Raw genomic sequence first — 13,970 nt, 5'->3', positions numbered from 1 at the left:
ACTTAAAACACTACTTTTTAATACCTCATTTAACGAATTTCATAACTTAGCCTCTCTAAAAACAAGTGAAAACCCTACCTTAGACGTAACCAAATTATTAACATATTAACAGTGACTATGTACCTCTAGAGACCATTCTCAATTGAGGTGCTGCGTCTTAAAAAGCTTTGCATAAAATAGGCTACTGTGTACGAATGTCTCTTGTAGCTAATCAGGCCGTACCACATTTCTGCATTTTTGCCCAATTGACTTTGCTAACGGTGATATAAGAAGAGATAACTCATTGAAGGGATGGTGGTGGATGAACCTGGAGATAAATAGCAATTAACATCACATCAATTCTCTGGTTGAAAAAGTATCCGATTGGTAATGTAACCTGTTCTTGAGGTCATATTTTGTTAACTGTTGAGTACTACCAGTAAGGAGTAATTATGCCTAAGGGATTAGCGTTATTAAGGGGTTGTAGAAGCTTCTTCAAAAAGTGAGCATCCTTAATCACTAATAGACCTGAAGTGTGACTTGTACAGAGGGATAAACGCGCTGTATGGTAGCAGGTTCTTAGACCAAAGAATCGCGGCCAACTTTTTGGTACAGGTGGATGGAACCTGCTCGTATGGGTGTCACAAGAGAGGTCCGAGGAATGAGGAATTCCCAAAGGACAAAGTTTTTCAATTCTACTCTTACCTTCATCCTTGAAGCTAAGATTGGGGTGTCAACACAATGCCCTTGGTTGGGTGATCTGTAGCTCCTTAGTCTTAGAGGTTTTGAGGTTGACCGTCTAGGTATTAGACCAGGAACCTTGGGGTTAAACGCCCCCTCCCCTCCTTTGTCGCTGGTGAGATACGGCTATCAAACGGTACAGGTGTGTTTGAGGGAGATTCAAATATTGGAAGAGTTCTTCAACTAGTCCTTGAAGCCTTAAACATTTTGAGTTGAGAGAAGAATTTTTGCAAAAAGCTGGAAGATGTGATAATTCCATGATTTGTAACATGACTGACGGAAACATCTAGCTCGTTTAATCGAGAAAACTTATCAAGATCGTTGCCGAAAAATTTTTGGGCTGCAGCGATAATTTCTAAGACTCCAAGCTAAAGAGTCTACTGGTGAAACTGTGATTGGAATTTTCCGGAACATACGAATTTTGCTGACGATAAGATTGCGTTATATGTTCAATTATCAGTTTTTCCATCCTGTTATTTAATTAGAATTACTTCGTCACGAGTACTCCTCGCTATGCATTGGGGCTTCATTGCAATGGTTTTCTCTGGAAAGTAATTATTTAATCAGTCTATTTATTGCATTAAAATGGATTACAAACGAATTAAACAATCCAAGGAATATTTACATCCGAAAAGTAAACTTTTGTGGAGTGAAGAAATCAAACAAATCAAAGTTAAAATAAATTGTAAGGAAAGGGGAGGAGATAAGAACTGAAACAATAGAGAAAGGACTTGGAATAGAAATTAGCAGAAGGGAAAATAACCAGAACAATATTAAAAAAGAAACAATACGAGGATAATTCAAATTAATAAAATCCATCATAAAAATCAATAACAAGAAGAACAATAGAGAATTCTTTTCGTAAGACAGTTGAATTCTATATTTGAATGAATGTTTTGACCTTTTGTCCAGGGGCCGTCCTCAGCAAACAATAAATATATAAAAGAAAACAAACTTACAATAAAATATGACCATTTAAGACTAAAATTAAAAAAATAAAATAAAACAGTCCCAGCATCCTTAGTTCAGTGAAGTTCATCAAGGATATAGTGTTATAGGAACAAAGATATAATGCTATAGCTATCGCTGCACCCATGACTTTTTGGGGGGAAGGGGGAAGTTCGTAGAAGATATGTTGATTATTTCTTTTCTAGGTAAATATTGCTTTCGACACAATCGACATTAAAATCTTATCATCAGCTATGCATAGGATATCTATCAATCCCTTTTATTGTGTTGCGAGAGTTCCACTTTGGTTTTGTCGTGTTTTTTTTTTTCTAGCACCCCGATTTCAGCTTATTTCTAGAAATTAGTAAGTGTCTAACCTCTGCGGTTTTTACGAAAAGTGTAGACTTAGGCCGGATTGATGAATATGACTTTGCATTTTGGAAAGCTTCGTAAAACTCTTGCCTGGACCAAAAATCTATTGTTTCTACCCATTTATGTTCGTGATTTCAACTTTGTTTATCATTCGTTTTTTTGCCCTTGGGATTGCGATAGACAAATGGTATCAGATGTGCGTCTTAAACTTTAAAAGTTCTCTCATTGCTAAAGAAATTAGAGTTTATCCTTTGCTCCTTTCTAAGTGATGACATTAGAAACTTGGCCTACGGCAAAAAAGTCAACTTTTGAACTAACACAGATAATTTTGATTTTTCGACGGCAGTCGATAGCTCTTAATGATCTGATCAAAGTATATGCCATCCATTTTGGTAGAAAAATTCCTTCATGAGATATGTGAAACCGTACGGGGGCGAAACCGTACATTAGACCTCTCGTCCAAACTAATAATTCTTTGAACTAATCCATTCAAAAAATTGCCGCTAGATACCATTCATGTAGCGCTCATTTGGCGAAAGTTTTGAAAGTTTGATGCCAAAGACCAATGAGATAAGAGGTAAAGAAGTTTTTACATAGTCTCTGGAAATTTTGACACCTGTAGTCCTCGTCGAATATTTTCCAAGTTATTGTAGCTATAGGGTCGTAAGTTAGAAGAATCATAAGAGGTATGTTTCTGGTATTTTCCTGGTAATTTTCATCAATAAATGTTTGGCGGTTTCCACAAAAAGGTAAATTTTCAAAATGGTGTCAATAAGGGGTGACTCCGGACAGTTTTTTTGAGGTGACTGCGGACACATTTTGATATGTCCGGTTTCACCCCATTCCGATGGAAGTATCTCCGAGCCTGGAATTGGAAGTAGCTTGAGGAAATTACTAAGTATTTTAATTTTATTGTAGACTACATATAGGCTTCTCTCCGTTCTTGACATTTTAGATTTTTCTTTTACAGATGGTTCGAACCTATATTTAAAAGGGGGTGCTTCCCCAGATACAGAATTACTAAAGCATGCTGTGAGACAAGTCGTAAATGAGAATTCATCTTTCCGAGCAGTCGTGGAAGAATTTCCTTTGAAGAAGTCTACCCTTGTGGATGTCGTGAAATGCTACAAGAGTAACATGCAAGATCTTGAATAGTGTAGCCCCAGTACAAACAGTGATAATGATTGTGTTCAGGCGAGTTCAAAGTTCGTTTTTACTCCCAAACAAGAGAGAGAGAACTTGCTATATATCTCGAAAAGTGCTCAATGTTGAACCACGGACTAACTCCAAACTGAACGAGGAAATTAGCCTACCAATGGGCAACAACTCTGAAGCTCAAATTCCCACCAATATGGGAGCTGAATGAAAGAGCAGGAGTCGACTGGATTAAAGGACTTATGAAGCTAAATGCCAGTTTGTCCATTAGAACGTCGGAAAATACAAGCCAGGCTAGTGCTGCCGGCTTCAATTCCATTGTAATTGGTGCCTTCTTTTGTAATCTTCAGGGACTGTGTAGCAAGTTCCACTTTCCTCCTGGTAGGATTTGGAACTGCAACAAAACAGGAGTGCCCACAGTTGATTACTAAAAGTCAAATGGTGATTACTAAAAAGGGGGCAAAACAGGTGGTACAGACCGTGTCGACAGAAAGAAGGGAAAATACCACAATGCTGTGCTTTGTGTCCGCAACTGGTCAGACTATTCCACTAGTGTTGGTTTTTCCAGGAGTCAAGGCTCCCGAGATAATATATCGAGATGTACCGTCAGGATGCTTTGGCTTAGCCCATCGCAGTGGATGGATGACCTCGGAGAATATCCTTTGTTCAATGCAGCACTTCCAGAAAGGAGTTAAACCCAGCAAAGAGGATCCTGTTTTGCTCTTGTTCGACAGTCATGAAAGCCATATTTCAATTGAAGTAGTTTCCTTGTGTAAAGATGATGGCATTCATCTTCTGACCTTTCTTCCCCATTGATCTCATCACATCCAGTCCCTTTATGTTTCGGTTTATTCACCATTCAAACATGCCATCAGGAAGTCATTTGACACTTCATTGCAGATGAATCCAGGTCAGGGGATTTCAATACACGAAATAGCTAAGTTGTGCAAGCAGCCCTTTCTAGAAAAGCTGAACCCTCGTAACATCACGGCTGGTTTCAAAAAGGCAGGAATTTAGTGTTTGAATCCGAATGTCTTCACAGAAGCCAATTTTCTACCAGCTGAAGTGACAAACCGCCCTAACACAGCAGAACAATCATCCAAATTCTACTACGGATGATCCTCCCCCTGGTTCAGTTCACACTTCTGCTCCTGTCTTGGTGGATTAACCAAAGGCAACATCAAACCTGCATATAATTACTGAGAGCATGAGACCATATCCGAAAGTAAGAATTCAAATGGGTCCCCGCAAAGACCGCAAGAAAGGGAAAACTAGAATTTTGACCTACTCAAGGGAAGCAATCTCTTGAAGCAGAGGCTCAGGCAAAGCTTGACAAGAAAACTAAAAAAACGGGTTCCTAAGCGTTAACCAGATGAGTCTTCCAGATCAAAGTCCTTGAACTCGTAGTCATCGAAGAAGTCCCAGGTTTTATCCATTGATGAGGAGGTTGAAGACAGCATTTCAGAAAAAGATATGCAGCTCATAGACGATTCGGATGATAAGTCAGTGCACATTGGAAGCGTCAGTGAAGTTGAGACTGACGAAGAATTTTCTCCAGGGAATTTTGTGTTTGTGAGGTTTGTGCTGGGAAAGAAACCAAACCCTGCTGTTTACTATGTTGGTGAGATTGAAGAAGTGAGTGGCAGATTAGCTAACATAAACTACGTTTGCAAATCTAGTGAAAAGTTTATCTTCCCAGAATGTCCCGATTGTGCAGAATCTGATTTTGATGGTATAATTATGTAGCTCCCTACTCCTAATGCTGCAGGAGGGACAGGGTGAGCAGTCAAAGGGCTTGTTTTGGGTGCGACTTGTCTCGCTATGCCATAAAATAATGATGTGAAGTGCTAGAAAATGTATTGACATTCTTTTGACATTCCAGTCCGCTCTGCTACTTTTATATTGTCAGAACTTACCGTTTGAATCGTTAACTAATAGATGTCCGGAAATGTCCCGCATGTGTCCGAAGTCGCCCCTCTGTAGGATTGACTTCGGATACTTGAAGAGGTCATATGTTTTTGGGTCTCACTGAGAAACGACTTGATGGAAGTCATTGAAAAAAATTCTTAAGAAAGATGAATAAATAGGCTTTCTGTACGTGTAAAACTAAGTTTATACCTTTATAAGAATATGTTATAGGGGTCAAAAACCTAAAATCGTATGGTTTCGCCCGCCTGTCCCCTACCAGTTTGAAACTTTAAAGGGGTTTCAACCTAAGTAGTAAGGTACACACTGAAACCAAAAATAGGCCGATACCGATTGTTAGACATATAGGAGAGTTTTAAGCAACAGTCGGCTGTTAGCTCATAATCATCTTCAGCAATAAGGACTTCGTAACTTTTGCTAGTTGGAGTACCTATTATTTGTTTTCGGTGTATTTGATGGGAAGACCAATTTGGTTCCACCGGTAAGACATGTAGGAAACTTGTAAGTAATAACCGACTGTTAGGCTACAATCATCTTCAGCGATGAGGGTCTGCAATTTTTGCTAGTTATAATGAGGGGTTTGCAACTTTTGCGAGTTGGTGTACCTAGTATTTATTTTAAGTTCCTTACAGATTAACAACTTCAGCGAAGCGAAGAAACAAAACCAAAGTATTGCTCTCGCAACATTTTACTCGGCGAAGCCGAGCGAACGTTGCCGCAATACCTCACGTTGCCCATACAAAGTAGATATAATTATTTTTGGATAGATATTTAATTATTTTGTTTTGTATGTCTAATTTAGATAAATTATTTCACAGTATTAAAAGACCTTGCCAATTGTTTGAGTAAAACGGCCTCATTTAATAATAACTGCAAAGTGCCAAATTGGTCAAAACGTAACGTAAAAATCTTTTATTTGGGAGGGTGGAGTAAAGCGCTGGACGGTGAGTGTAAAAAGAGTCAGATTTATCTAATATATAATAAAGTGTTTTATATTATACTAATTTAAAATAGAGGCAAACTTGAAAGAAGTGGGATAATTGACATCACTAATCTGCAACGTAATGGGAGAGAAGGTAAAATTTTCTGCAAGTGATAATTAATCAGCGCTTTTCTCAAAATTTCCTTTTCAAAAGTTTCCTTTTCAAAATTCCACAATCATGTAGTTGTTTTTCTTTAATGATTGGTTATCGTTTTTTAATTCTGATTGTTTGCATCTAAAACAGTCTCAAAATTCACTTATTTGCATCATATGGGTTATATTTTTATTTTTATGAATTATATTTTTCTCTTTTATAATAAAAGCTGATTCCCTTTCGTTAGTGTAATTTATGTTGTCTTGTAATTTATCTAAAACCTGGTAATTAAGTTATAAGAAGTTTGGATTATTTTTTTTAGTGCCCCTATGTAACACTTGTAAATGAGCTTGAACTAAAAATAAATTGTAGACTTAGCTGGTCGATGGTTAAGAACAAGAAACCTAAGGAAAATGATGTAATACAATGATCTCAAAGTATCAAGCACTCAGAATTCATATTCTAAGTAGATCTGATTCTTGTCTATGTTCTTGTCCTTGTCCTAATTATACTTTATTCTTATACATAGTTCGTAATTTTTGAGGGAGATTGGAATTTTTGCATATTTCTATTTTTTTTTTTTTTTGCCCCTGCTTCATCGTGACCATGCAGCCTTGCAAGGGACACCATGTTGCGTGGTTGTTATTGTACATTATTGTTGAATAAACTGCGAGATCTCATAAGTATATGCTATTTTTTAGGAATTTTAAAGCCTGGTGGGAGAGACTGTCATAAAGTGTCGTTGTTGTAATTTATTGTTAACTAAACTCTAAATTCTTTATCAGCTTATATTATTTTTTGGAATCCTATGTTAAACGTGATTTTGGTGATTTTTAACGTGGGAGGCTGGATTTTTTTTATTTTATTTAATTTTTTATTGGTATACTGCTTTTATTTTTGTCTCTCTTACTTTTTTCATGGTCATGGAGCCTTATGGGGGAGACTATGTTGAAGTGTTTTTCTTGTAAGTTTATTGTTGAATAGTTAAATATCTATATTCTCATAAATATATACTATTTTCAATAACCTAATTTTGGGAATAAATACGCTAAAGTTTGAATTTTGTCCCATTTCTAAAAAAAAAAAACAACTGCTGAAGCACAGGGGTCGTTTAATTAGAACAATGATTAACTTTTTTTAAAGTGCCAAAGAACTTTGGCGCGAAGAGTGAGGTTTTGAGGAGGGGGCAATCCCTCTCATATACGTAATAATTCCTGTTCGTTTTAAGTTTTAATGTCGCACCTTACTTGCAGCTGAAAACGTTTTTTATTATTATTATTATTATATATATATATATATATATATATATTTATATATATATATATATATATATATATATATATATATATATATCTACATATATATATATATATATATATATATATATACATATATATATATATATATATATATATATATATATATATATATATATATATATATACATATATATACATATATATATATATATTTATATATATATATATATATATATATATATATATATATATATATATATATATATATATATATATATATATATAAATATATATTTTGTTTTCTAGGCCTCGTTGGATTCATTTGGTGAGCCAACACCTGAGCATGCTGGTTTCCTTTTTGCACTGGGAATCTTAGGTCACCTTCCTAATTTGTCCAAAATCAATATTCATTCATATCTAGTTCGAAATAATGACATGATTGGAGTTGGTGTTATTTTGGGAATGGGGCTTTCAAAAAAAGGTAAGAATCAGCGAATTGATAAGTAAGAATCAGTAAGAATCACCTTCCCAGTTTGTTAAAATCAGTATTCGATCATACATAGCTTAGAATAATCAAATGATTTGAGTTGATGTTATTTTGGGAATTGGACTTTCTAAAAAAGGTAAGAATCAGCCATTTGGACTGTATATGGATAGATTTTGCAACTGAATGGTTTCATTTAGTCACGTGACGTGAATGACTTAACTTTGGAGTACAATATTTGCTTTCTGGTAAGCTAATTATCTCTTATGTATATCTTACTTTATCTCTTATAAATCAAATTCGGTCTTTATTCTTATTTTTTACTATAAAAAAATTAAATTTTGCAAAATTATCAAAACAAATAAAAATGATCAAAAAAGAAGAAAACGAAGGTGAAAAACTTTAATCAACTGAATATAATATAACACGCATAAGTACACACAGGATCGACCCTTAGGCCTGGACGATTTTAGAATTAGAATAAATGCATTTTTGGCAACTTTTCTACAATTTCATTTTCATTGATTTGTCCTTTTATCGTAACAATAGTAAGTCGTTAACAAACTAATTAATAGATAAGCTATATTTTCATTGATGTTCATCACATCCAGGGTGTATAATTCTAGGGGATAAGCCCCTTCACGGGGAGAGTGGCAGGTAGAGGGTATCGCAAGAATGTCAATTGACGTCCCTTATATGATTTCGTGCATTTGGATTGTAAATTGAATAAGGAACCTCATTTTGTCTAAAAAACTTTTTTCAAAAGTGTTCCCGTCAAGTTAAAAATACATAAATTTTACCTTACAAATTCATAAGAATTATCAGCAGAAAGAAATAAACAGTTCTAAAAATCGGCAAAACATGTTTTTAATAGACTGTGGAAGCTTATCTTGTCCAAAAAACTTTTCGAGATGCTCTTGTCAAGCTATAGATACTTAAATTATACCTTACAAATTCATAAGAATTAACACCAGATAGAAACGACTAGTTCTAAAAATTCGGTAAAGTCTGTTTCTAAAAGCCCGTAAAAGCTTATTTTGTCCAAAAAAACTTTTCAGAAAAGCTCCCGTCAAGCTGTAGGTACTTATATTTCACCTTACAAATTTATAAGAATTAACACCAGGTAGAAACGACTAGTTCTAAAATCAAACTGGCTCATTAAAAAAATCTCAGTAACCCTGTTTCTAAAAGCCCGTAGAAGCTTATTTTGTCCAAAAAACTTTTCAGAAATGCTCCCGTCAAGCTATAGGTACTTAAATATTACCTTGCAAATTCATAAGAATTAACACCATATAGAAACGACTAGTTCAAAAAATTCGGTAAAGCCTGTTTCTAAAAGCCCGTAGAAGCTTATTTTGTCCAAAAAACTTTTCAGAAATGCTCCCGTCAAGCTATAGGTACTTAAATATTACCTTGCAAATTCATAAGAATTAACACCAGATAGAAACGACTAATTCTAAAAATTCGGTAAAGCCTGTTTCTAAAAGCCCGTAGAAGCTTATTTTGTCCAAAAAACTTTTCAGAAATGCTCCCGTCAAGCTATAGGTACTTAAATATTACCTTGCAAATTCATAAGAATTAACACACTATAGAAACGACTAGTTCAAAAAATTCGGTAAAGCCTGTTTCTAAAAGCCCGTAGAAGCTTATTTTGTCCAAAAAACTTTTCAGAAATGCTCCCGTCAAGCTATAGGTACTTAAATATTACCTTGCAAATTCATAAGAATTAACACACTATAGAAACGACTAATTCTAAAAATTCGGTAAAGCCTGTTTCTAAAAGCCCGTAGAAGCTTATTTTGTCCAAAAAACTTTTCAAAAATTCTCCCGTCAAGCTATAGGTACTTAAATATTACCTTGCAAATTCATAAGAATTAACACCAGATAGAAACGACTAATTCTAAAAATTCGGTAAAGCCTGTTTCTAAAAGCCCGTAGAAGCTTATTTTGTCCAAAAAACTTTTCAGAAATGCTCCCGTCAAGCTATAGGTACTTAAATATTACCTTGCAAATTCATAAGAATTAACACACTATAGAAACGACTAGTTCAAAAAATTCGGTAAAGCCTGTTTCTAAAAGCCCGTAGAAGCTTATTTTGTCCAAAAAACTTTTCAGAAATGCTCCCGTCAAGCTATAGGTACTTAAATATTACCTTGCAAATTCATAAGAATTAACACACTATAGAAACGACTAATTCTAAAAATTCGGTAAAGCCTGTTTCTAAAAGCCCGTAGAAGCTTATTTTGTCCAAAAAACTTTTCAGAAATGCTCCCGTCAATCTATAGGTACTTAAATATTACCTTGCAAATTCATTAGAATTAACACCATATAGATACGACTAGTTCTAAAAATTCTGTAAAATCTGTTTCTAAAAACCTGTGGAAGCGTGTTTCTTACTGTTTTTTCCAGTAAAGTTTGGGCTAAGAGTGAATAAGTGAAGGTGTAGAGGTGATGTTGGGCAAAGGGAAAGTTGATGAAGGGGCCCGCCGTATATACCTTGGTAGCATTATTAGTATTGCCGCTGGGTGCAGTTAAGATATTAAAATTAGAATAGCCCAGGGTGTTTTTCACGATTGAAAAAAGTTTGGAAGAATAGGAAGATAAGTCTTCGAGCATCGGAAGCTCTAGTGGTCAAATATGGCTCTGAAACATGGGTGCTTTCGGAAACAAAGGATGGCTTATTAAATGTTTTTCAGGGAATTATCCAGCATAGTTTTGGGTACCCGTTTGACTGACCATATGTCGAACAGTAAGCTATAAGAAAATGTGGCTCTATACCCATTTATAGGGTGTAACAAGGGAAAGGTAAAGATGGCTAGGACACATTTTGCTAATGAAGGATGACCGACTGTCCTTTCTGTTCATCCATCTAGGGACGAACAAAAAGCAGGTAGTTCCCGAAGGGTAGTAAGAAAGGATTTAAAGGGATTTGAACTTCTTGGGAGGGAGAGAAGCTTCGAATAGATTGTGATGGAGGGGGAGTTTTTGCAGCTGTGTTGGCCTCAGGTAGCTTGGTGCTGTAGTGAGTTGTTACTACTACTAGTAGTAATATAAAGTTTTTAATCAACAATTTAACCAACTTCGCATGCAAGTGTACTTGGAAGCATTCGCAATACTCAAGCAAGCAACCGAAAAGAAAATTTTGTGGCAAGAGATGGTGGTTGCTCATAAAATTGAAGCTGATGCCAAGGCCGTATCCAGGGGTTTGACCCCCCTCCCCACTGAAATGTTTGTCTGACTCGTAAAAACTTAACAAAAATGGATACAAACAAATTTTTTATGTGTTGAGTTTTATGTATACCCCCCCCCCCTCGACAAAAATACTCGTGTAAAACACCCACTGACAAAAAATCCTAGATACGGCCCTGGCTAATGCTTTTCATGGTTGCAGCGTAAGTTTCAAGTAGGAATGGTAGGAGCGGCAGCTGTGAACTTAAATTGAAAATCATCATAAATTAGGATTCCAAATCTCAATGCAAGGCGGATTATGCCTTGACCCCTATTACCCTACCCCTTCAAGTGCAGTTATCCTTGGCGTGATGCAAAAAAGAGCCTTAAAAATCATTCTAGGAACCAAGTATGTCACTTACGAATCTGAAAAAAAAAAAAAAAAAAAAAAAAAAAAAAAAAAAAAAAAAAACGGTGTCTGAGGCTGCTTTCAGAGAAATTTAGAAATATTTGCCACCATTCCCCAGAACGGACTGATCTGTGATGATGTCGCACAATATCTGTGTTTTAGAAATGAAAACTCATGCATAAGTTGGCCCTAGGCTTAGAAACACTTACTCCCGATTTGCCATTAAGTTTGATGTTCCTCTGTCAAAGACTGGTTCTCTTTAAATTTGGCGATTGACCGCAATGTAGTATTTTGTCTTTTTCACCAAAAATGGGAATTGGCAAATAGTTTAAACTGTTCTTAAAAGCAAATTTGACAAAATTCATGTTGCGATGTACTTAGATATTCTATACACCAGGCTAATTATACAAAAAGAAAATTAGAAAAAAAAATCGGAACTTGTCTATGTAAAATGAATACTTTTAGGTAGCATGGATAGTTCGGTTCTGCGGATCTTGGCTGTATGCATTGAAGCTCTCACCCCTGAAACTGCCATTGAACTAAATGTCCCTCCGTCAATGACTGTTGCAGCGTTCGTGAGTCTTGGTTGGCTCTACGTTGGCTCTGGTGATCGTTCAATGAGCGAAATTCTTTTGGATGAAATAGGTATGAGAATCACTTGTTCAACTATATGTAGAACTCGACAAAAAATTGTTTTAATTAGAAAATTCTTTTTTAAAATTTCTAGAAAATTACTTGAATCTTTTTAAATATATACCGGAATCTTTGCGACTAGAGAAATTTTAGTGTATTAGATTGGCGAATCTTCTGGTATTACAGAAATAGTTTTGCTGAACAAGAATTGTCATTAGTAAGAATTTCGTTGGGTAGAAGTTGAAACGTTAAAGAATTTATTAGGGTAAAACCATTTTATTTTACAGTCGATCTATTTGATGAAGAACTGTCACTAAACAGATAGAAAGTTTGGTTTTCGTTGGAAATTATTCGGTTGAAAATTGCTGGACCTCGCTTGCGTATAGAGGTTTTTTTCTTATCTATGTTTAAAACTTTAAATACTTAAGACTATGAAGAAACTATTAAAGATAATTACTTATAATGGAAAGAAGTTTGAATGACCATTTTGCTTTGAACTGTCCAACCCTGCGGAATTATCCAAGAAGAAATGACAACAGATACGAGACGAATTTCAGCAATTGACAAACCAAATAAAACTAAATAAGAATCAGTTAAACTAAATAAGGTTTTCTTATGCATTTAAGAAATTTTCATAGGAATTTAAGAAAACAGAGGTTTTAGGAAGTAGAAAACTGTTTCACGTTGTTAAATTGAATTTTGTTTGTACTATTTTTTTAGGGATAGATTTTTTTCATCTTTGGGAATTCAAAAAATTAGAGGGGCAAATTAGGTCTCCTATGAAAGCTAGATCAATTTTTTTTCCGAACTGAGCTGTGTGTGATTTGTAGATCTTCAAAGAATAGTTTTTTTTAAGCCTATTAGAAATAAACATGATAAACACATATCTGACTATTCATTATTATTGTTTAATGTATCGTTTTATTGCTTTGCGTATTCGATGTTATTTTGATGTTTTGTGTTAAGAAGGTAGCCAAGTTGGGGCTTCGTTCTCTCGTTTTGTGTACCTAAACCTTTCTGTGTTTTTTCTTATATAGTGTAAAAGTTTTAGCACTCAAGTCTGGCGCGAGACATGCGTGCTGCGTTTAAAATTAATGTATATATATATATATATATATATATATATATATATATATATATATATATATATATATATATTGTTGCAAATAAAAATGTTCTACTCTACTGAATCATCATATTAGATTGCTAGAAATTGGTAGATTGTACACACCGTCCCAAAAAGCCTCTGTGAATTACGTTTGTAGATCCGACACTGAGTAATTTACTGGTTTAGTACGGTTGTTTTTTGCTAGGGGAAAATGAAAAGACTAAACTAAGGTTTTAACCCCCCTTCTAACCATTTATACGTTTCTCATAAATATTAAAAAACTCTGTTTTAGATCTTCCAGTGTAAGAGAAAATGTTTTGTCTGTTTAGTTGAATGTTTCTTATTAACAGGTTGATTTTTAGAACCAAGTTTGCCGAGTAAATACAAAGCACTTATAGATTATCTGCCATTTAACTTCAGAATCATACAGTTCGTGGTAACGAACTGTAAGTAAGGAGCGACCCGGCTCAATAGTAACCGAAACTAAAAAACGGAATTCGGATACCAATAGATATTTCAAAAGAATCGGATTTTTATGCTGATTTCAAATATAGAAGTTTCATTAAGTTTAATCTATAAAGTATAGTGTCTGAGAAAATTTGTCTTATTTTTGAAAAATGGGGAAACCCCCTAAAATTCATAAAATCTTAGTGGAAATCACACCGTCAGATTCAGTACATCAGAGAACCGTGTTGAAGAGGTTTCAAGCTTC

The 13,970-nt window shown here is 34.9% G+C and overlaps 1 protein-coding gene across 5 annotated transcripts in view; it reads left to right on the top strand.

Annotated features, from left to right (window-relative positions):
* LOC136027541 (anaphase-promoting complex subunit 1-like) overlaps positions 1-13,970 on the top strand; it is a 255,997-nt gene that overhangs the window by 164,890 nt on the left and 77,137 nt on the right. For all 5 annotated transcript variants that reach the window (XM_065704890.1, XM_065704889.1, XM_065704892.1 and 2 more), the window contains 2 exons: positions 7,763-7,937; positions 11,983-12,162. In XM_065704890.1, coding sequence (XP_065560962.1) covers positions 7,763-7,937; positions 11,983-12,162 — 355 coding nt within the window. The remainder of the gene's footprint in view (positions 1-7,762; positions 7,938-11,982; positions 12,163-13,970) is intronic.

This window comes from Artemia franciscana, chromosome 5 (genome assembly GCF_032884065.1).
Source record: "Artemia franciscana chromosome 5, ASM3288406v1, whole genome shotgun sequence".
NCBI lineage: Eukaryota > Metazoa > Arthropoda > Branchiopoda > Anostraca > Artemiidae > Artemia > Artemia franciscana.
This window is presented reverse-complemented; position numbering and strand designations above follow the sequence as displayed.